General features: G+C 40.9%; 1 protein-coding gene across 2 annotated transcripts in view; it reads left to right on the top strand.

Moving 5' to 3' along the window:
- G6PD (glucose-6-phosphate dehydrogenase) overlaps nucleotides 1–23,340 on the top strand; it is a 40,893-nt gene extending 17,553 nt beyond the window's left edge. For both annotated transcript variants that reach the window (XM_072431603.1, XM_072431604.1), the window contains exons 3-13: nucleotides 4,009–4,046; nucleotides 5,493–5,601; nucleotides 6,787–7,004; nucleotides 7,483–7,641; nucleotides 7,720–7,845; nucleotides 7,925–8,018; nucleotides 15,950–16,136; nucleotides 16,344–16,579; nucleotides 20,726–20,802; nucleotides 20,878–20,970; nucleotides 22,032–23,340. In XM_072431603.1, coding sequence (XP_072287704.1) covers nucleotides 4,009–4,046; nucleotides 5,493–5,601; nucleotides 6,787–7,004; nucleotides 7,483–7,641; nucleotides 7,720–7,845; nucleotides 7,925–8,018; nucleotides 15,950–16,136; nucleotides 16,344–16,579; nucleotides 20,726–20,802; nucleotides 20,878–20,970; nucleotides 22,032–22,122 — 1,428 coding nt within the window. In that variant the 3' untranslated portion in view covers nucleotides 22,123–23,340. The remainder of the gene's footprint in view (nucleotides 1–4,008; nucleotides 4,047–5,492; nucleotides 5,602–6,786; nucleotides 7,005–7,482; nucleotides 7,642–7,719; nucleotides 7,846–7,924; nucleotides 8,019–15,949; nucleotides 16,137–16,343; nucleotides 16,580–20,725; nucleotides 20,803–20,877; nucleotides 20,971–22,031) is intronic.
- Nucleotides 23,341–24,522: the final 1,182 nt, after the last annotated feature.

The raw sequence follows: 24,522 nt of genomic DNA, 5'->3' as shown, positions 1-24,522 counted from the left end.
TGAGGTAGATTTCCAATGTCTAGCAATAAGACACCTGGCTGCAGTGAGTATGTAACACGCCAGTTTTCTATTCAGCTTAGTGAAATTGGAAGTAGGAAGGCCCAGCAGATGAGTAACTTCATCAAGCGATATAGGTACTTCCAGAATCTCTGAGGGAAGGTTGTTGACTTTCACCCAATAGGGCCCTATGAGCGAACAGAACCAGAAAAAATGATACAAAGTGCCAATCTCCATACCACATCTCCAACACATATTGCTTGCATTAGGGAAATTTGCATGCAGTTTTTTTGGAGTAAAATACCACTTCATAGGTATGCATTTTCTTTCTTTTCTTCTATGCATAGTGCAAATTGAGCTCCTACGGGCACTATCCCAAATGATTCTCCAGATTTCAAGAGGTTAACCATGGGGTAATAGTAAAAGGAAAAAATGCATAATGAATACCATACATTGATTATGAAAAAACCTAAGCATCCTCCAGAGGCATTGAAGAAGGAGAGAGAAGGTCAGTATACATGAAAAAACCTAAAAAAGGAAACAGAAAAAACTACAAAAAAAACCAGACATAAAAACGTGGTAGGGGTAGCTGAGAACCCTCGGCAGGGATCACATCCTTGTCCAAAGGTCTATCCAGAAACAAAAAAAAACAGAGACCAAAAACAAGTATTACCAAGGAGGCATTCCCAATGGAAGCATAGGAGGAGGGCGAACAACCAAATTGGCGTCCATCATTAGGGAGAGTATCCCTAGGAGAAAGAGTAAATACAGCCAGAATATCTTTCTAGCAAACGACTCCACCCCCCAGCCTGCAAAATCAAAACCATACATCTAAGTAAATTATCCGGGACCAGGCAAAATAAAGCAAAGCAACGTATAACAAGACTGAAGATCAATACAACTAAACATAGAGCTTGAGAGGACATGTTTGGGAATCATAGGAACACCAAAGGATTCCATCAAGTAAAAGGATATAGGAGTCCTCTTGCTGCATGTAAGACAGTTGTGAAGACAGTGTGTGAAGACTCAGGGCGCAAGGGCGGAAAGGAGCCATTGCAAGGAGAGTGCTTCCTTTTGTGAGCCTCCTGCCATTTCTCAGGAACCGCCTAATGAACTGGGAGAGGGTCCCTTCCCGATATCGAAGGACAGGGCAGTCCAAGATCCGCACAGAATCGTGGAACGTCCTCAGGGTGTCTGAGAGTGCAAGCGAGCTGTCAGACTGAAGGGGTACCCCCATCAATAGGGAATGGAGCGATCACGTAAAGCTGTTGACAGTGGTGGAAGAGCGTGGCAACGCTGGAGGGTGGACCTGGAAACATCAAGGAAAATTTGTAGTTGAGCCACATCAAACTCAAAAGCTCCCATATTTCTGGCTGCCCGCATTATTTCTTCTTTCAAGGGATAGTCCTGCAACCGACAGATAACATCTCGTTGTCTCGAGCGGGGACTCGGTAGTCGTAAAGCTCTGTGCACTCTGTCAAACCGTATAACATCAGCATGAGGACGGCCTAAGATGCCATTGAAGACCGCCTGTATCACCAGAGCAAGGTCGGCCTGTTGGGTGGCTTCTGGGAGGCCACGTACTCGTATATTGTTGCGTCTGGACCTATTTTCAAGGTCCTCCAATTGAAGTTTGAGATCTCTAATTGCAACAGCTTGGGAGGAGGTCTCTTCTTGAAGTTGTAAGGCCTGGGTTTTCATACCTTGTAAGTCATCATCTATTGTTAGGCTTCTTTAACCTCTTGTATCCTGTAGAGCTTTGATTAATCAGGCCTATCGACTCACTGTCAAGGATGGCTTGTTTTATAAATATTGCTTGGTAAAATATGTAAATAGGTAATATCCATATTTTAGGTACAATAAGTTCGTCTTTAACTTATAGCTGTCGTATGCAGGTACAAGACCTCTTACCTCTCAAATAAAATGTTATACTTTAAGAATTATCATTGTTTCTGTTTTCAGTCTCCTATATGTATTGAACTCTGTCAGAGTTACTCAGCAGATTGTCCTGATATTACCCTGGCCTGGTGACAGTGCCAAACCTAATCCTTTCATTCTCTAGTGCCTTTGCCACTCCCTACTTGCTAAGAACAAACATTCATGTCTATGCTGGTATGTACACTCCATATCTGATCACACTCTATCACTTGTTAATGTGTAAATATAGAGGGACAATTGATTTCACTCACATTTTCTATATAAAACCTTTAGAAGTACAAGAGAAGTGCTGTAGTGCCTTGCAGTTAAGGAAGAAAATAGCATTCTGTATTTTTGCACACGTCATTGGTATTTTAGGAATGTCTAAAATCCTTTAGTTGTAATATGTCTGTAGTTTGTATACACAAGCTTCTGAGTTGATTGTCATCTTCATATAACCTAACTTGTTTACTAAGCCCTAAACCAGTTCCAAGCCATTCATCAACACATTAAAAGCAAGCCAAGTCTAAAGCTACGTACACACTTCCAATTATTATCGTCGGAAAACGAACGACGAACGTTCCTGCACGATATACACGAACGATCGTATAGCACCGATCCTGCACATAGAGGTAACGACACGATCGTTCGTAGATATTGTACACACAATAGATACGATCGTTTAAGCGATAGAGGAACTATGTGCACGACAGGAAAGTGAACGGACGTTCGTTCATCACGCATGCTCTGAACATGGACGATCAACGAACGACCGTACACACGAACGATGTTCAACGATCGTCGTCCAATCCGATCCGCCGGTCCGGTCGTTCGTTTCCAGCGACTTTCCTCATTCGTCGGCGTCGTTGGTTACTTTTTTACGAACGATTTTTTGCCCAATCGATCGTTCGTCGTTCGATTGGAACGATAAAAATTGGAAGTGTGTACGCACCTTAAGTAACATAATTGTGGGTTGAACCAATATAAAAGCTTGATAAATTAAATTAAAATTGCATCTATGTCTGCATTTTCTATACCTCCCAGGGGTGTCAAACTCAAATGCACAGTGGGCCAAAATGAAACATTTGGACAAAGCCGCGGGCCAACCTTGATATTTATTGAAAAAATATCTACAATTAAGGAAGGTCGCTAATGAATGTCAACAGAGGAGGGGGCGCTTGTGGGTCCTGATTGACTTGCCAGCAGAGCATTTGTAGTATTGGCAGCGCATGCACTGTCTACTGGCGAGGCAGCTCCAGTAGGCATTTCGTATTTTCTTGTGGGCCAAATATAATTACAGTGCGGGCCAGATTTTCTCCTGTTTGTGTTTGACACCCCTGTTCTATATAGAAGACCAGACGCTCGAACACTTGCATGCCACCGCTGGTTCTTAAAGAACCAACATCTGCACATGTGACAGCTGGTGGCAGTGAAAAATACCAGTCCCACTGTCTGCCACCCCTATTCATTCTCTATGGAGCTGCATGCTGACATTTATTGTCTTCCCAGGAGACAGTGGGTCTGGCTGTGAGGAAGTGGTAAACGTAGCAATTTCACTGCCAATATACATTTAGCCTTGGAATAATTTGACAGTTTTCAGTTAGAGGAAATCATTCTTTTACCCCATCATGCCAGTGCTTATCCTGGTTAAGTAGATATAAACCCATAATATCTTTTTGCATGTTGTCATTTCAGAAGTAATTTTCAATCAATGTAAAACTGAAGCTTTTTAAGTTAAGTGGCATGCCTGCCTTAGTTTTTTGTTCAGGGAGTCATAGTGGCAACACTCTGTCCTGTGTTCAAGTTGCTGTCCTGCATTGTCACCGCGTAACTTCTACTTTTTATTAGCGTTTATAAATAGCAACAATGCAAGCATGTTCCACTGTTGTTACTATCAGGAAATCCACCTTGGTAATGTACACATAATTTGTCACCTAGCAAAAGATTAAAAAAAGGTGAAATCATTATTTTATTCAAAAATTGTTTATAATACAGAGAGTTTTAGCCAGCTAAATTTTATTCATAAAGCTTGTATGTTTTTTTGACATTTTCCATTAAAGTACAAATAATATGCCATTTTTCTTTGTTTCACAGGGTGACTTAGCCAAGAAGAAGATCTATCCAACCTTATGGTAAGTAAATGTTTAAGCTTACCAGACTAGACTGAGGATATCAAGGAGTGAGCTGCTTAGAGCTGTATTGTGTCATATAGACATTATGATTAACACATATTTGCTATATTTTGCCATAGCCAGGAATTATACTCTACAACTAGTTCAAATTTACAACATTCTGGCTCACTTCCCTGCCTTTGGAAAAAGGTGATAATGGTCAGCCATTGTTAAAAAAACAGGCTTGATGTGACATTGAAGACTGTGTCACCTGCATGTGCATTATGGCTAAGGTGTATAAATCACAAAATTGGCTGAACAGAGTTAGAAATCCTTTAGCATTTGAACTGTTTTCAGATAAATATTTTAGCTGTCCATTTACCAGTTTGCCCAGTGTTTCACTATAATGAAGGTATGTAAACATGCAATTGAGTTATTTGGCTTCCTCTCAAAATTGACCTTAGACTGTATTTAAGACATATTACTGAGGTAGGGACATTAGATTGTAAGATTGTTTGAGGGACAGTTAGTAATATGACTATGGACTTTGTAAAGCACTGCGTAATATGTTGGCATATAAAGTATAAATACTGTATACAGGTATTCCCCGGGTTACATACGAGATAGGGACTGTAGGTTTGTTCCTAGGTTGAATTTGTATGTAAGTTGGAACAGGTACATTATTTTAATAAATGCAGTTAGGACAGATGTTTGTCTCAACATAATATTAGGCAGTGTGGTGTCAGTTACTGTATAAAATCCTCACTGTGAGTTAATCAAAAACAAAGCAAAACAAAAAAAAACTTTATGGAGTCTAGACATTCATTAACTTCTGGAGCAAGCTGTGATTTGATATGCAAAAAGAAACAACTGCAGAGTATGTCTTGGTCTTTAAAAAGTTACAAGAGCTTGCAGAACAGCAAAAGACTTCTTCTGCAAGTCATGCAAACTGCCCCTTCCCTCCATCAAGTCTCTGTCCTGCACACAAGCGAGCAAGGTAGCCCCGTTCGTATCTAAAAGTCATCCAGATGTCGGATGTGGTGTCAGTTACTCCTCACTGTGAGTTAATCACAAACAAACAAACAAAAGAAATCTTATGAAGCCTAGACACTCATTAACTTCTAGAGCAAGCTCTCTTGGTCATTAAAGAGTTACAAGAGGTTGCAGAACAGCTCCGCTATTAAGATCACCTGCAACCTCAGCTGTGTTTAGCAAAAGATATCTTATGCAAGTCATGTGATCCCCCCCATCAAGCCTCCGTCCTGCACACTGGCGAGCAGAGAAGCCCTGTTGGTATCTAGGAGTCGTCCATATGTCGAATGTCCTTAACTCAGGGACTACCTGTATATTATTTTTGCTTTGTAGCCTCATTGTAATGCTGCCATGTAAGGTCCTTTTAACCAAGGGACCAAGTATTATGCTATTATGGATAGATACGATATTTTACTTTGTGTTCCTATGTTACAGGTGGCTGTATAGTGATGGACTGCTTCCAGAGGATACGTATATTGTCGGTTTTGCGCGGTCAAAACTCAGCGTACAAGACATCAGAAAACAGAGTGAATCTTACTTCAAGGTGAACTATTTTATTCCATGTGTATAGACACTGGGTAGCCATATAAAAAATGAGCACCCAAAATTCTACTTACAGTACATATAATTACACTGCAAAATAGATCAAATGCATAAAGTAAAGGGTATCCAGGGTATCAAGGTATACCTCAAATGAAGACTGCATGTGCACCAAGTTTGAGCTGCAGAGGTGATGGGGCACGTCTTGTGCTATCCCTTTATGCAGGGGGAAATAGTAGTAGGGAAAGATTTCAGTTAATCTGGGATGTCTGCTGGAGCCATTCATGTACGAAAACAAAAAATGCCCCACTGTGTGATATTTGATAATCATCTATATATGATTAGGCTAAGAATACTGCAACCATTGTAGAAAATTGCAATTTTTTATTCAGTGGTTTATGATCAGACATAATTATGACACCCCTTGTAGTCCAAGTAATGTTTCTTTGACTGTCAGCCACTGACAGTGGTCACACTAAGGTGTGAAAGTACACAAGTTGCATTGCACTCCTGTAAAATTTCAGAGGCATATGTCAGAGAGGGGAGGTGCAATACATGTAAGATATACCCATAAAGTATATGCGGTTTTGTATGGTGCTTTACCATATACCATTTAGTACTACCTTGAATTTACTAAGGCCTGATATAGCAGTTGTATGAGCCAACGTTACAGCTTTAGAACGTACAACTCCACAAATGCTTTAATTTTTCTGTGTTTCTGCTTTTCTGTTGTGCTGCCCAAAAGTCTTCGGAAGCCTAAAACACTGATGGTACTTGACTTTAATGATTAGGAAAATCACACCAGGGCTAATTCATACTGTGCACATACTGTGCCAGCCTCTTCCAGTTAAGAATTTTTGCCTTACTTTCACAGGCTTTGGTCCTTTCTAAACCAGTGAAGTTTTAACATATGATTTGCATACTTGTTCTGCATTCGTGACTTTGAAAATGCTAAAGTCTCTCAAAAATCACAACAGTCAGACAACTGGTCTGTAATGGAAACTTCCATATTTATATGAACAAAATTTTCTGTATGTGTCTTTGTAATTGAGTGGATATCATGTCATGATACACAGTTCTTAATAAGGCTAATGTTAATGCTAAAACCTACAGCATTGTCATTTGGTGTAATTGTGATATTTTTTGTGTAATTTTGGGGTTTGTTTTTTTTGTTTTCTTTGTTTCACAGGCCACAACAAATGATGCAGAGAAGTTAGACTCATTCTTTAAGAGAAATTCCTATGTATCTGGACAATACTCAGATGATGCTTCCTTTAAAGCACTTAACCAGCATTTGCAGTCACTGCCTAATGGGAGTAAAGCTAACCGTTTATTCTATCTGGCAGTGCCACCTAGCGTGTATCATGATGTCACTCGGAACATCAAGTTAACCTGCATGAGCACTGTGTAAGCAATGACTTTCCTGGTCTTTAGTGTGTTTATTTACATAGGTCACATTTTTATAAATTCCTGTAAAATTACTCCTAAACTATCCCATGCATTTGCTTTTTCTGCCTTAAGCTGTCTCTACAAAACAAAAGGTGGTCAGATATGCAGTTATTTTCTGGCTGACAAAAAATCTCTCTTGTCACAGGTTTCTAAACTAAACTTGCTTAGATTACCCAATCCATGGTCAGAGTAGCATGGAAAGCAAGCAAGAATAATCTTATTAAAATCTGCTACAACTTAAAGCAGAACTAAATGTTAAAAATGAAAAAGTATATATAGTATACACTATCCTTGTTACTTGTCATGTTCAAATATTTCTACAGATTGTGTTTTTGTTTTGCATGTCAACTTTCATTTCACCTTTACATCTATTTTTTTTTTTTTTGTAGAATATCTTGTGTTCTATATGTGTTTTGAATTTTTTTTTATTATGTAGTGGTTGGAATCGGGTGATTGTGGAGAAACCCTTTGGGAAGGATTTAGAAAGTTCAAACAAATTATCTGAGCACATTTCTGCTTTGTACCAGGAAAACCAGATCTACCGAATTGACCATTATTTGGGCAAGGAGATGGTACAGAACCTTATGGTACTCAGGTTAGATAAATACACAATCTTCCTACTTGCCTAATGCCTGCCTTTATTGTTTTACTGACCATTGCATGATGAATTTAGATTTGCCAATCGGATATTTGGGCCACTGTGGAACCGAGATCACATTGCTTCAGTAGTTTTGACATTTAAGGAACCATTTGGCACTCAGGGCCGTGGAGGATACTTTGATGAATTTGGAATTATCAGGTAATATTACTAATGTACCTGTGACATATGTTGGACACTACCTGGCTTTTTATTCATCCTTTGTTTCCCTGTTCTCTAGAGATGTGATGCAGAATCATTTGCTACAAATGATGTGCTTGGTAGCAATGGAGAAACCAGTGTCTACCAATTCTGATGATGTGCGTGATGAGAAGGTAATATACCAGATGTGTACTTTATAATAAATCGTACCTTTTTATCACAAGCACCAGGGTCCCATTTTGTCAGTTTCTAAGTTGTCTTTCTTTAAATCTATCTTTGTACAGTCACCTTCCAAATTGGACTCACTAATTCTTTTCTGATCTCTACTCAAAAAAAAACACCTTACTAGACAGACTTTAAAAACCTGTTTTCTATTATCCATGATAATGCTAGGAGGAGATCCCAAGGCAAAAAAGCCACTGTGCCCCCCCCCCCCCCCCAGGCCTGGTCTTTTTTGACTTTTGAATGCCTCAATCCCCCATTTCCAATCCCTAAAGATTCTGGTTAGAAACTACCCATTTGGCAAAATGGGTAGTCTGATGGTGCATGTCTCTCCAGCGCCCCTATAAAATTTCCTATTTCTGTTTCTGAAACCCTCCATAAAGTTTCGTATTCTAGTCTCCACTTGATTTTTTTTGCATTCAAACAATCATGTTGTACACGCCTCCATATATACTATTAGGATATCCACCAACATCCAAACATATGAACAGTCTTCAAAATGTATTACTTAGAGAAGCTTATTTTTTTTCTTGTTTGTCCTTTTTGTAAGTACATCTTTGTTTTTAGCCTATACCAGACTACATCTGGTCTCAGAATTGTAAGGTCTTGTCTACACACTTGGTTGGGCCTTCATTTGGGCTCCATTTAAACCCATAGGCTTGATATTTACCTCATCACCAGAGGCTTTGGGTGGCACATCCACACAATCCTGTGTATAATAAAAAAATTGAGATTGCTGCCAGTGCAATTCTTATTTCTGCTTCCCTAGGACAGTTTTTGCAGTTGTGTACTGCATACAGGTACAGGGCATTAATGTTGTCTTTTGGCCTTTCCACCTCCACCCTAAGTTGACTTGTGTATGTTGTCCTTCTGTAGTCACCATCATAGTTGTGCATACTCTCTGTAAGATGATTCAGAATGTACTGTGGCTCTGATACTGAAAAACTGAAGACTAGACTAGTGTTATGTGCAGTAAGGCATGGCCAGAAAATACACCAATGCAAATACGTAAGATACATAAATACAGTGTGAATATAAGGGCAATGGGTATTCTTTATTGAATCTTGGTGTGCTTTGTGTAATTCTTACAGATATGTACAGCAATCCATAGTGAATCTTTTCTCTGTACATATGTTCCCTTTATCAAAGAAAGATTAGCTATTGCTGCTCCCTCTCTCTTTATATAGGGTGACTGGTCTTGTGTCAGCCTCCATCCTGTAGCTACCTACAGGCATCCTGTAGTGGGTGGGTATGCTTGTTACCTCCTACAACACCACCTTTTTCTTTATGTTTAACACAATTATTTCACTTTTTTGTGTCAATCAGCTTTATTGAGTTTTCAAAGAGAAATAGACAAATATACATAACAAACATTAAAACATGAAACACCGAAATCTTATTAACCCGTAACGGCACTGGCTTCGCATGAGCATAAAATACACATCTTAGATACGGCATGTACTCTGATAAACGTAGCAATAGTCTGTCAAAACCTTCATAAACCAGAATAAAACAAATCAACACAAGTATACAGAAATTAACAGAGATACTCCTAGAAGCATGGAACATAAATAACATTCTCACAATCTTAAGCCGCCTATATCGCTATATACATGTGTAAACATCTTTTAACAAAAAAACAATAATAAAAGAAAAAAAAAACAATACAGCCCAAGGAGGGGGATTGGGAAGGGAAGGGGAAAAGAGAATGTACACCACACAAGGTTGGAGAAAGTATGGAAAAACCCTTAGTACAAAGATAGCGCCCTAACAAATATACGAGAACATTAAGATAAGTACATTTGGAGTCGGGGAGATTCTTTAAACCAATCCCACGTGGACCAAGCTATTTTAAATTGTTCCATTCTATCATCATCTTCCGCCACTAGCATTTCCATATGATTTTTTCAAGTTCGAATACCCAATCAGCTATAGAAGGAGCAACAGGCTGCCTCCACAATCTCGGGATAAGAACTCTAGCTGCGGTAAGAAAGTGCCGTAGGGCACCTCTTTTATTACTTTTAAGCGAGCCCGGGATCATAGATAAAAGAGCCACGTTAGGAGTATTGGGTACTGTAGAGCCGGAGCAGTCTTTGAATATCTGAATAATCACATCCCAGAAACAATGTATCTTTGAGCATTCCCACCAAATATGAAGAATTGTCCCCTTATGCGACAGGCATCGCCAACAGCGATCCGAGTCTGTGGGAAAGATTCTATGCAAATCCACAGGACAACAATACCACCTAGACAAGATTTTATAATTAACCTCCTGGGCTTTACAAGTCAGTGCCAGCTTGTGTGTGAGGGTAAATGATGTTTCCCAGTCGTCTCCAGTTATGAGACCAGCCGAATCCCTTTCCCAATATCTGGTGTATAAAGGGGCTATAGACTCAGGATTTTGTGTGAGTATCTCATATATCCTTGAAACAGTATGGGGAGGGCGATCAGGTGAGCTAACTGCTCGAATTCCATCAAATTTCTGTGTAGTAAGGATGAGTCAGTAAAAGAAGCTACAAAAGACGTTAATTGGTTATACGACAACCAGGATAGCAGCTTACTTCTGTGTGAAAGGTCTAGGGAGGATAAAGGGGGGACCCGCCCATTATAAACTATATCCTTTAGGTGACGGTGTTCAGAGGCGGACCAGGATAAAAATTTGGTAGCCCTCAATGCCAGCGGAAATGCTTGGTTATCGAACACTGGTGTCTTGGGCCCGGGTCTCGTAGACAATTTGCCCGATTTAAGGAGAGTGTCCCAAATACGTAATAAATCCATGGTAAGTGGAGGTATGGGGGAGGTCTGCCGTAATAAAGACCGGTTCACCCATGGCAGAGATCGGAGACTCGCTGGGGACAAAAGTTCTTCCAGCAGCACCCATTCTTTCGACTCCCGACTGTGAAACCAGTCTGTCAGACGCACTAAGTAGGAAACAATATCAGGGGCCCCCACTCCTCCTCTACATTTGGGTTTAACCAATATGCCGAATGCCAATCTGGGGCGCTTCTTATGCCATAGGAATTGTAGAAACAACCTATGTATTTTACGCAGATACGCAGTTGGTAAAAATATGGGGAGTGTTTGGAATATATATAACAATCTGGGGACACTATCCATTTTTAGAGTATTTATGCGAGCGAACCAGGAAAGAGGCAGGGAGTCATATTTCTGAAGGTCGGATTGAATTTTACTATATACATGGGAATATTTAAGTGAGAACAAGGCAGAAGGGTCCGATGGTATCATTATACCCAGATACTTAATGGCAGTAGGACAAATCCGAAAGGACATATTATTCTGGATAGTGGAGATTTCAGCCGAGTTTAAGGTAACATTTAGAAGTTCGGATTTGGAGTAGTTTACCTTGAAATTGCTGAGTGATTCAAATTCCTTCAGTACTGAAGGTATCGTGACGTGAGGGGATGTTATATATAGCAAAAGATCATCTGCATTTAAGGAGAGTTTATAATGGGTATAGTATCGCCTACCTTAATCCCTTTAACATCTGGATTGCGACGCAGGGCTACAGCCAGGTGTTCCATAACTAGGGCATAAAGCAATGGGGAAAGAGGACACCCCTGTCTCGTACCGTTCTTGATTTGGAAAGAATCAGAAAGGGTGCCGTTAACCCACACCGGGGCCCTGGGTGAGGAATACAATGCAGAAATTCTAGAGACCATATTGGGGCCCAGGCCTACTTGACGTAGTGCTGAGTACATAAACTCCCAACAAACCCTATCAAAGGCCTTTTCAGCGTCCATGGACAGTAGGCACATAGGAGTACCTAAAGACTTAGCAAGTTGGGTCAGCAGGATAGTCTTAATAGTATTGTCCCTAGCTTCCCTTCCATAAATGAACCCAGTTTGATCCAGATGAATCAATGAGGGCATATAAGGAGATAACCTATTGGCAATCAATTTAGAAAAAATTTTTGCATCAACATTAATCAACGATATGGGTCTATAATTAGAGCAACCTGTATGGTCTTTGCCAGGCATAGGAAGGACCGTAATATGAGCTTCCAAGCTCTGTGGAGTAAACGGCGCGTCGACGGAGATGGAAGAAAACACCTTGGTCATAAAAGGAACAAGATTAAGGGCGTGGAGTTTAAAAAACCGCAGAGTGAAGCTATCAGGGCCAGGGCTTTTCCCTGTCGGTGTAGCACGTAAAGCGACAGAGACCTCCTCCTCAGAAAACGGGGTCTCCAATTGCGATATCACCTCAGAATCTAACGTCGGAAGGGCTGTTTTGGTTATATAATCTTGTAGGAAGGGTGGACTTACATGGGCAGGACGGATTTGATAGAGATCGGCATAGTAGTTATGAAAAGTTTGCAAGATCTCCTTAGGAATGGATGTCAAGCTGCCATTAGCAGTCTGGATAGACGGAATATAGGTAGCAGAAGTGCTAACAATCGGCCAAGCTAACAATCGGCCACATTTAGCCCCATACTGATAAATTAATTTACGGAAGCGATCCCGATGGCGTTGGTATGCTAGGTCGTACAGCTTCAAAAGGTGGGTCCTAGCAGCAGTCAGTTCTAAAAATACAGCTGGGGCCATGTTTTGTTTATGTAGGCGTTCCAAGGAGCGTATTTTGTCGCTAGTAAGAGTAATGTCCTGCAATCTGATCCTTTTAAGCCGGGTTCCTTGTTGAATTAGGACCCCTCGAACCACCGCCTTCATAGCCTCCCATTGTAAAGGTAGGGGAGTGGGGTCCGAAACATAGTCCCCTAAAAAATTGGTGATTGCTTCTAAAACCGCCTTCGCACAAATAGAGTCCTTAAACAGGGAATCATTACACCTCCATGTCCATTCTCTAGGGCCCATTAGAGGAATCTGGAGTGAGAGGGATACTGAGGAATGATCGGACCAGGGACAAGATTCTATAGAAGTAACAGGGTTCCAATCAAGTACAGAGTGGCTCGCAAGAATATAATCTATACGGGAGTACATATTGTGTGGGTTGGAATTAAAGGTATAATCTTTAGTGGTGGGATGCAGAGTGCGCCACATATCTACTAGTCTAAGATCGTGTAGTCTAGAACGAAGGGAGTTCAATTTGGAATAGGATATCTGGGATTTCCCTGCGGAGGTGTCAATCCGGGGATCCAGAACACAGTTCAGGTCGCCTCCCACTATGATAGATCCCTCGGCAAACCCCTTCAGAGTCGCCAAGTACTGTGTAAGAGCCACAGTGGGTTGATGATTAGGGGCATAAAAGGAGGCCAATGTAAATTTCTTATCCCAGAGAGAAATTTTAAGGATCAGAAATCTGCCCTGTGGATCAGAGCGGGAGTCAAGTATCTGGACAGGCAACGTCTTGTGGAAAGCTATAGAGACCCCCTTAGTTCTAGACTCAGGATTAGAGCTGTGGTGCCAAACAGTGTAATAACGATTGCGGAGAGAGGGGATTCTAGTGGATTGAAAATGTGTCTCCTGCAAAAGTAAAATGTTCACTCTCGCTTTATGTTGGGCATATAGTACTTGAGAGTGCTTGTTCGGGTTTTTCAATCCCTTAACATTGAGGGTGCGGATTTTCAGAACTTGTGATGTTTCTTTTATTAAGGGCATCAAGGGAAGCGGGCCAGGGGAGGGGCACCAGACGGGTGAGACGGGCTAAACCTCAACCGTGGGGTGAAAAACTAGAGCGGGATCCCAAAGATCCCAAATCACCGCCTGGTAAGGCAGTGGGCCTATGTGGGGGAAGTGTCTATGTGCAGCGGGGGGAGGCAAACAGGCAAACATACCATCTGGTCCCACCTGGGGGAACCCACAAAACTAAGAACAACAAAGAATAAGCGGTCCCTTGGCATTCGCCCAGAATACTAAACAGTCCCATAATCAGGATGACTAAGGTGTGGAGCATATATCAAAAGACATCAACATAGAATAAGCAATTCACTATATTCCTGCCAAAATAGTCCGAGGAAACAGGGATACAACATCCCAGGTTCCATAAAAGGGCCAACTGGGGGGGGCGGGAGCAAAATAGCCTGCATACCGCCCAGCGGGCCCTAGACAGAATTAAACACAGGATCTAGAGGGCATTCAAGAATAGCAATCCAACTAACAGCAGAATCTGCAGCAATAACATTAGATAAATAACGCTCAACATAGCTACCAATACATGGAAAGTCCCACTGTGAAGGAAAAACGGCTTGCACAGGGTCAGATGTAGTCCGATGATGCTTGGCAGCACAGGAACATGAAACTCCATTCAAAAACAAACTGTGCTCTCGACCAGGCACGGCAGGTGATAGAACAGTTTGAGGACAGAGGTAGTCCAGTGGTGTTTAGTAGCCTAAGAAACACAAAGGGGTAAGGATGAAAGGTAGAAATTCCAGGAACAATGGTGAAGGTATCCTGTGATCCAATAAGAATTTTTGGCGATGCCGATTCAATTGGCTAGGTTGTGGAAGGAGGAGAAGAAGAGAGATGACCTACCGAGGTGCTTGGAGAACTATCAGGTGGAGGTCGTGGAGGAGCTTGTGATGGCGCTGGTTTGTTGTTGAGGAGCGAAGTCGCCGTGGGACAATCAGGTAATATGATGTCGGGAAGATGCAAATCCCGTACAATGTGAGGCAGGTCAGATGGCTCACGAAGAACGAGGGTTCTACCTCCAGATCTGATGATGAGGTGGAAGGGAAATCCCCATCTGTATGGGATGTTCCGTTCACGAAGAACTGTCAAAAGCCGTTTAAGAGCCCTGCGAAGATCCAATGTATGTCGGTCAGGTAGCAGTTGTATCTGAGCCCCAGCGTATTCAATATTTGTGGATTCTCTGGCTTTTTTCATAATGTCTTCCCTGGTTCTGTAGAAATGAATCCGACAGATAACATCTCTAGGGCGTTGCGGATTTGTGCTGCGCGGGCCCAGAGTCCTATGTATCCGATCTATCTCTATATCAACATCAGATGAGACCGCTAGGAGCTTAGCAAATATAGAGTAGGCAGCTGCGGGCAATTCTGAATTCGGTATGGTTTCAGGTAGACCCCGTATACGAATGTTATTCCGCCTGTTGCGGTTTTCAGCGTCATCATGCAACAGATACAACATATTAATTTGTGCCTCATGGCGTTCCAAAATAGCCGCGTGGGATGTTACTTGTGAAGAAAGATCAGCACATTGGGTTTGTAGAGCTGTGGTGGCACTAGTAACTTGTTGAACAGACTCTGCCTTGCAGCTCGCTTCTAAGCGCCCTATACTGTGTTCCAGATCTTGCTTGGTGGGTAAGGCACGTAAGTGGGCCTTCCAGTCCCACTCCTCTTCGACATCTCTGTTAGCTGGGCTATGGTTTAAAGAAGCTTCTAAAGAGGGCATCATGCAGGGGCTAAGAATGGGAGAGTCGGGGTGTACCTCTTGTGGAGAAGTTGTGGAGGCCTCTGGACCTGGAACTGATGAGTCCTGCTGCAGTCCGGTCTTTAGTTGAGTGCAACGCACTGACGGTGCCTGCCCATCGGATGCCGGTAAAAATCGAGCCGCCGGCTTTGGGGCCTTGTCGCGGTGCCCGCGGCCTCCCGCAGGGAAGAAGCCAGTGATTTCTTCGGTGGAGGGATCGCCCCCTCCGGGTCATCCCTTCTGTACCCCCTTCGGTTTAGGACCCATTAGAGCCGTGTAAGAGGCGCTGTAGCGCTGACACAAGTGGGAATCTCCAGGCGGGACATGGAGCTTAGGAAAGCAGCGTCCTACTCTGCCACCATCAGGCCACGCCCCCCATTATTTCACTTTTTGTTTTACAAGGAAGTAACTGGTTTTGCAAAAGCATTTAGTGTATATAAAGTAAATTTACCTATATATACTCTGAAGCTGTTGTAGAAAGTATTTGACTTAAAGTTTTGTGCCCAGGGTTTAGCTGAACAGTGAACATTTTTCTTTTGCAGGTCAAAGTCTTAAAGTGTGTTCCTGAGTTGACCCTTGACAATATTGTTTTGGGACAATACGTTGGGGATTCAGTAGGAAAAGGAGAAGCCCAAATGGGCTATCTAGATGACCCCACAGTACCTAAAGGATCTCACACCCCAACTTTTGCCACAGCTATTTTATATGTACAGAACGAACGATGGGATGGTAAGAGATTATTCTGTTCCATATGTCTTTTAGTGTCACTACTTGAGACCTTCATCTTATTGAGATCTTATCTTATAAAGTCTCTGTGCAAAATTATACTTTTACAGCAGGTTAGTTGACCTGAGGCATGTTTGCTCTTAAATTCAAATATCACACGCTTCATTAGGATTTGGAACACATTTATGACAATTGATTGTTATACTCCAGGTGTCCCGTTCATTATGCGCTGCGGGAAGGCCCTGAATGAGAGGAAGGCAGAGGTGAGGCTGCAGTTTCGGGATGTTCCAGGGGACATTTTCCAAGGACAGTGTAAGAGGAATGAGCTGGTAATTCGAGTGCAGCCTGATGAAGCTGTTTACACCAAGATGATGACCAAGAAGCCAGGGATGTTCTTTAATCCAGAGGAATCTGAGCTGGACCTGACCTATGGGAACAGATACAAGGTATCCACAGGGTGGTCACCTAACAAAGTGCTTTTATTTGGTGGGTCTCATATATATATATTTTTATAAAAAAGGACACATAGGGTGTTGGCAATTGTAGCAGCAATGAATTATTACTAACCTCAGTATTTTCCATGATATATATATATATATATATTGTGAGATCACCCGTAGCAACAGGGGGTGTTTCAAACAGGAAACAGGGCCAGCAGGTTAAAAGTGCATCAAGGGTTTTATTCACTAATACTATTTTCAAACAAAAAAAGCAGGCAAAATAAACAAACAGCAAAATAAAGCCTGGCCACTTGGCCTCTAACTAACTGTTAGATCCCTTTACTAACAATCCTGCCCAACCTAGTGCTGCACAGGACTCTTAAGGTCCTAACCATACAGCTTTTCCAAAATTAATTTGTGTCCTTACTCACAGTTCACCTTGGCCCTCCACCCAGGTCACCAGCCAAGAACAGAGACGCAGGAAAGAGCAGGCTGGGAGTTTTTATCCACAGCCTAATTTACAAGATGGGTTTCAGCTGAGACAATTACATTTGATCATCCCCAAGCCTCTTTAGCTCCCACATCTGGCCAAGAAGCTCATTGTCATTTAGCCTGGTACTTTAGCAACCCCTTCAGGTCAAAAGGAAAACTGTCCGATTACACAGAAAAATACTCTGCATATAACCTGTATTTAGGGCAAATGTACCTATCATCCTGGATGAAACCCTGGATCTTCGTTGGCCAGCTGGTGCAAAATTTACACACTACCACAAAATTTGTTTGAGGAAATCACCTTGGGACTTTAAAGGCATTGTATTAATATTTATTAGATCAGATACCACATAATTATATATAAATTTCATTTATTAGGAAACATTATTTAAAAAAACAATCATAAAACAACGATTAATAACATCATTACAGGTATAGATCTAGGTTGGATCTCAGGCGTAAACAAGTTTGGCGCGTTTTGCGGAACGAACGTCCGCTTCCTCAGAAACAAAATCACAAATAGTCCTCACATTGGTTCAAATTAGAACATCCAGATTGACAACAGAATCCTTCCCTCAGATGTTAACACATGCAGGTCATATCAGCAGACAGAGGATGGAAGAGGCTGTACAATGTAAATCTCAAACCAGGTGTGCACTAATCCTGTGAGTAAGGTTCATTCCTTTTTAATCTCCCTGCTATTGCTAAGTCGAAAGATTAATGTTCGTTTTGTGTGGAATCAGATCCAACCTTCCAAAGAGACTGCACTAGACTCCACACTCATGTGTGGATTGTGACAGTGGTTCCTTAAGACTCACAAGTTGTTTCAGGGGCTTTTCCCATTTTAAAAAAATTTAGAAAGATGGATTTAGGCCATCAAGCAGAGAGAAATCTCCTGCCCATTTAGGTCAGTCTGCATATCTCTCTGCCATTGAAGTATGCTGGGTGTGTGGCACCTTGCCCTTGAAACGTATATCTGCATCTTGCTATAAAGAAGCAAATGAAGGAAGCACAACCAAGCCATGTATTATGTCTGTGCAAGATATTTCCCTGCCTGCCTCTCAAGTACTATCTGTTCAACAAAGGGATAAAAGCTCTGAAAAAAAGCATCTCAGAAAGGCAAGACACCTGGCTTCTCCCAGTCCTATTCGTCGATCCTCTAGAAGAGCATGAGGTGAAAAAGAAAGTTCACCCTGTGAAAATACTAATAGAAAGAGGTCACTCTCATTCCAGAAGCAAATCAGTGGAGCACCCAGAAATTAAATCATGTTTGGCATGTGGCGCAAGAGCATTACCATCTAAGCGTGTGCGTGCTGTATTCTTTAAAGAAGCAGGCTGAGATTAAGAATGTGAATCAAGGCTAGTAAAAAGTTATCCTACATATTAGAATTCCAATTATTTTCCATTAAGGATCCTCGGAGTCACTGACTAGATGGAGACTTGAAGCAAATCTACACCACAACAGGTCTGGTTGTTGCCCAGCATTAGTATTAGGATTGGTGTCACGTTGTTGGGGGCAGATAAACAGGTCCTGTATGCTGGCCAGATACTATTTGGAAAAAGGTATACTGAGGATCACAGGGGGGCAGGTTTCCAGGGTGTGGCATAGGCATCAGTAGCTCTTTTACATACCCATGCAGAAGGCAAGAAATTTCCTGTAAAGAAATTTGTTAACCCTTAGTAAATTGAACCGAAAAACCCTAGGTTCTGCAGTCAGATAGTCAAGAGGAGTCTTTTGAGGATGTATCTATCTAGATGTTAAAGATAGAAACAAGTTTGTCCAGTTTCCGACATTTGGAAAAGCACGCGGACACCCTTGGTGATTTCAGTCAGGTGACAAGGTGACCTGATAGAGTTTTTGTCAGGCTCTCTGAGATCCTGGTACATTGAGACAACAGTTCCAAGAGATTCATAGACGTGCAGTGCGCTTCTCTCATATGTGCAAGGAATGGGACAAGCAGTGGTGCTGCTATCAATAGGAGAGGATGAAAGAGGATTCTACTCAATCTTTTCATAATAAATGACCTCTCATGGGTTTAGGTCAATTCTAGACCTGAAGGATTTAAATCCTTTTTACACTACAAGGTTTTGTATGATAATCTTGCAGATGACCTTCTCAGTTATTTGTTTGGCTCATTGGATAATTTCAATAGATCTAGCAGAAGCTTACAGGCCTGTCCCAATTGGGGAATCCCACCAGACATTCTTCCTGTCTGAGATGTTTCAGACAGTTTTGGCCTATGTCGCTACTTGAACAACTTTGCTGACAATATCCAAAACCAAGTTGGAGAGTTACAAGAAGACAATTATGCAAACGCTGACTCTGGTGATCAGTGGATTTGAAAGAAGAAATCCTTGACTTACTGTGACCATGACAAGCAAAGTTTTAGTACTATGCACCCTCTTGGGAAGGAGTCAGATTGCACCTATCTTCCGGAAATGTATATGCATCTATCAGCCTCTCTAGCAGTTCTTTATGGAACATAGTAGTATCTGTGACAGATTTTGCATTCCAGGGTTTTTAAAACCATGTGGTATGCTTATATCGTGAGAACTTGATTCTGTTGCAGGAAGTCAAGAGACATGCAACTAGAGAAGGGACAACCTTATAGACTTCATTTACAGAAGTATCTACGGAAGTGATTTGTAAATAACCAGTTGTTTAGCTTTATAGGTTGGAGCCTCAGCCACCTTGGGGCTTCCACTTGACAAGTGGCTCTTTCTAAAGAGTAACTTTCTTTCCCTGCCATTGTTTGTTGTTTTCTTCCCTCCCTTTATGTTATTGCTTGCTACATCCCATGTGTACATGCTGTCAGGAGGAGTGTCAGGAACATGGAAAATTGTTGTCATACTTACCTGTATTTTTCCTTTCCTGTAAACTCCTCCTGACAGCATGTTTCCCTACCTTATCCTGTCACGAGCTTGTTACAGAACACCTGTAAAGGAGAGGGAGGTTTATTGCTTTGGTAAAGTGGTCCTGTGGAGAGCAAGGGGCGGAGATTACCCATTTGTACATGCTGTCAGGAGGAGTTTACAGGAAAGGAAAATTACAGGTAAGACAGGTAAGTATGACATACTATTATAATATATAAATATCCCCTATTTATTGTTCAGCACTGCGTAATATGTTGGCACTATATAAATCCTGAATAATAATCTTAATATATAATATACCGGTATATCTGTGCACATAAAGCAAAAAAAGCACATGATTGTTCCCAGAAATACTTTTTTTTTTACCTAACCTAAAGTATAACTCCAGATGTGTTTTTTTTTTTTTTTTTTTTACATTTTTCATAGAGAAAGAAGGATTAGAACCTCTGTTTTTAGCTGTTTGAAGACTTATTCAGAATATTTCCCTTCGGAAGGTTATCATCCAGAAACTTTGGAAAGATTTCCATTAGGGACACAAAATAAAAATGTAAAAGGGATAGTGTAGCTTTCCCAGCATTTTTCCAGTTCTTTGTTTAGCAGTAACATGTTATAAAAGAAGTTCTACAATTCCAACAAAGAATATCTGAAATTACTTCTGTCATGAGCTGCAGATACATGTGTTCTTAAAGTACCAAAACAAATATCCATGCCAGAGAATTTCTGTGGTGACACAGCACTGCTTTTAGTGATTTTATTTATTCATTTTTGTTTGTGGTATTCTTACAGGATGTGAAGTTACCTGATGCTTATGAGAGGCTAATTCTGGATGTATTCTGTGGGAGTCAGATGCACTTTGTGCGCAGGTAGGTCTTTGTCTATGTAACCGAAAGGTAGGTGGATGAATCTTTACTCATAACTGTTTCCCATCTTTGTTTTAGTGATGAGCTAAAGGAAGCCTGGAGAATCTTTACTCCCATTCTTCACAAATTGGAAAAAGAGAAGATCAAACCCTTGCCTTACAAATATGGGAGGTGAGAAAGGCAATCACACTGGAAAATAAATCACATGAGAAAGGAGAAATAAGCCTTTCTGTTCCAAATGTATGTAAAGGATACAGTTAACACTAAAAAAGAGAATTACAAATGCAATAGTAAATCTAACAAGTTTTAGTGTAGACATACCAAGAGTATCCGTATCCAACCCACAGTTATAATAAATTGGGCAAATGATTGTATAAACATAATATTTTATATTTTTAGATACTGTAGGTAAGGATTACACCTCTTTTCAGGTATGTATTGTTCTGTGTTTTGCATTAGAGATTCACTATTTACTTGGCCTGCTCACCATTGGCACTGAGATATAAAGCAAGGGGAAACTTTTAGAGTTATTAGCAGAGCAAAAAGAAGTCCTCCAGTGGAGATGCCTGTGCCAGTGGAATTTATTCGCTGTACTTTGCAGAGATTTCCACTGATTTCCTGTTTAATCTCTAGGACAGAAAGAGAAGAGATATCTCCCCAGCAGGACACAGACCGCAAAAAAATAACTTGACAAAGGGTTTAAACCTTCCATAGTGGGCAAGTAATTATGTCCAGTATGTCAAGATATGTGGTTTCACAGGCTTGTCTCCCTCTTCTTTTCAAGGTCTTCTGCTAGTCACATGTTGTTGATGCAAATAACTACTGTTCTGTATTAAAAACCTTTATGGCCAATATTGTAGCTAAGGCTACTATTCGTTCGTGACCATTATTGTTCTTTTTTCCACATCTCAAACCTTCAAACTTTGAAGGACAGCCAGGCAGCAAAATTTTCTTAGAAGGAGCTTGGTGTGGTAGCCCTGTTTTTTCTTGCAGTATTTCTTTAGGGGTAAAACCATGTTGTACTAGATAATAGAAGGGGGAGAGAATGTGTGGTCACAAGGTTTACAGACAACAGAGATATTAATTTGTGGAAAACCCCAATGTGTTCAAAGGCCTCCATCAAGAGGTGTATATTGTATGTTACACATTGTATGAGCGCCTCTGGAGCACTGTAAATTTATATTTGATTGCACATTGTCTCTTATCTGACTCTGACCATGTTCTTTTTTCAGCCGGGGCCCTGCAGAAAGTGATGTGTTGATGCAAAATGTTGGCTTCCGTTATGAAGGAACATACAAATGGGTGAATCCCAATAAACTGTGACCACCATCCTGCACAATAGACCACAACCTTGGGAATCCTAGGGGACCAAAGCACAATTTCTCCTGTGCTGACTTCTCGGCTTACACACTATTCTAATTACATGTTAAACTGTCACTTTTCAGCGATAGGGCAGCTGTGCTTTAACAGGTTTACATTTCATCAATCTGTTTTTTCTTTTCTATACGTATATATATATAGTCCTGTTGGTTTTTTTGTTTTGTTTTTTGCTTTATATAAGAGTAGGACGAACTGAAAACTCTTAGAATATCTGTCTAATTAGGTATTTCCCTTTATTTTGGAGAGATTGTCTTCAACTTCCCATTGAACCGCCACGACAGAAAGTAAACGTAAACAGGACACAGCAAAAAAAAAGGATTGGATTTTACCATTTCCCATGTGTTACCAAAACTAAAAACAAATGTTTTAACTATATGTACACTTAATGGCTGATATACACAGAGATGCAGCCTGATACCAGCTTCAGGTCCAGAGTAGCACCTTTGGCATGTACTCACAGTCTACTAATTCTAAGTGGTATACAGCTTATAGTTCTCATGCACTACAGCACAGTTCAGTACTCCTCTGTGCAGGCTGTCAGCTCAAAGAAGATTCATCTGCATTGAATGGTTTGTGGGTGTACAATTGACTGCTTTATAAATATTCCCCTAGTTTTTATCGTTTGGTTAAGAGACTCTTGACTCTTAAGTCACTTTAAGAATAATAAAAGCTGCTGTCCGATTTGAAGTGCAAGTACCTAGTGATGGATGCTCCATCCTGCAATAGTGTTCAGCATCCTCCACTTCACCTGCATGTCAGACACATTTGATTTGATTCTGGTAAAACTTTAGCACTTGATATTATTACTGAAGCATGCTTGCCCTCTTCTGTCTTGTACACATTCCTGTTGGACAGAGGTTCCACCTATCATAGTGACAGAGCCTTTTTCTTTACAGGTTACCATAAAGGTTTTTGCATCTCTATGCCCAGCTGTGCTATCACCTTTATGAGGCATCAAGCTACAGCTGTGTGTCTGTCCCCAAAACTGTCTCACTCTACAGAGATCTGAAATCATAATTAACCCTGTTTAGAATTGTGCTCTCATAATAGCAGCCTCATTTGCAGGTTTTGGTGGTTACATGATTTGTTGTAGTGTTTATGTGTTTAATTTGCCTTTATTTTGATATTTCTGAATTAGTAAATACTTTAACGCACACAAAATTTTGTTGACTTTTCTTTTTTTCCATTTCCAAAGTGCCTTTGAACCCGTGTCCAAAGTATAACACTGGGGAACAAATTTTTTGCTGAGTTAGATCTTACACTTGTTTTTTACTAGTTTTTGGGTGGTAAATTCAGAAATGACCCCAGTTTTTTGCTATCACATCCAATTTTTACGATACAGGGTACCCTCCATTTTTGTCAAAAAACATACAAATTTTACATACAGTGAAAAAATAATGAATTAACTTGAATGTACTGTTTATTTTAATTTTTTTTGTTCATACAAAGGACTTATTTTTAATCTGTCACCTTTTTTTTTACAAAAAAAAAATGAAAATTAATCGGTCAAGTGGTTAAGGTAAAAATTTATGCTTATAGCTTTTCCTGGAGTGTTCAGTGTTAGGACAATCCGGCCAGATGCTCCAACAATAGTCAGCCAATATATGTACATCCCATCTACCCTGATACCGTCCCTCCATGACCTTCAAATCTTGGTGAAATCATTCACCTTGCTTATCAGTGACTGCACCCAGGTTTTTCTTGGTAGTTAGAAAGATGGCTATGCAGAAAATGCACCTAGATGCTCATAAGGCAACTAAGCATTTTGTAGCTCTCCAAGAGTTTTTGGGTGATTTCTGTGTAAATATTTCCTTTCCTAAGTCCTTGACAATGGCTTTGAATGATAACCAAGCATTCTTTTTGACTTTTGACATTGTCCTGATGTTCATCAAACACACCGGCCTTTGTTTTTTCAAATGACAGGCTAGGAAATGCCAAAATGAAGTACTTGAAACTTCATTGGCAAAGCTCTCTTTCAGTGGCAAAGCTTTAACAAACTGCTTCATCAGACCCAGTTTCATGTGCAGAGGCGGGAATATAATAATCTTTCTATCAACAAGTGGCTCATGTAGAATGTTTGGATCACCTGGTTTTAGGGCAGATCTTGGAGGCCAATTTCTTTTCAGCCCAATGCCTCTCAGGAGCTGTGCTGTCCCACATGCACAGATAACAGGGATACTTGGTGTATTCGTGTTGCTGACCAAGAAGGAAGCATACCATTTTAGGGTCAACACAGATGACCCAATTGTATTGGTGAATTTGCTACAACTCAATGACTCTCTGTATGTCTACATATTCTTCACAAAGAGAAACTGAATGGCCAATTGGGACTGACCCAAATAT

This window comes from Pyxicephalus adspersus, chromosome Z, assembly GCF_032062135.1.
Source record: "Pyxicephalus adspersus chromosome Z, UCB_Pads_2.0, whole genome shotgun sequence".
NCBI classification, from domain to species: domain Eukaryota; kingdom Metazoa; phylum Chordata; class Amphibia; order Anura; family Pyxicephalidae; genus Pyxicephalus; species Pyxicephalus adspersus.
The sequence above is the reverse complement of the archived record's forward strand: the minus strand, read 5'-3'. Positions and strand labels throughout refer to the sequence as shown.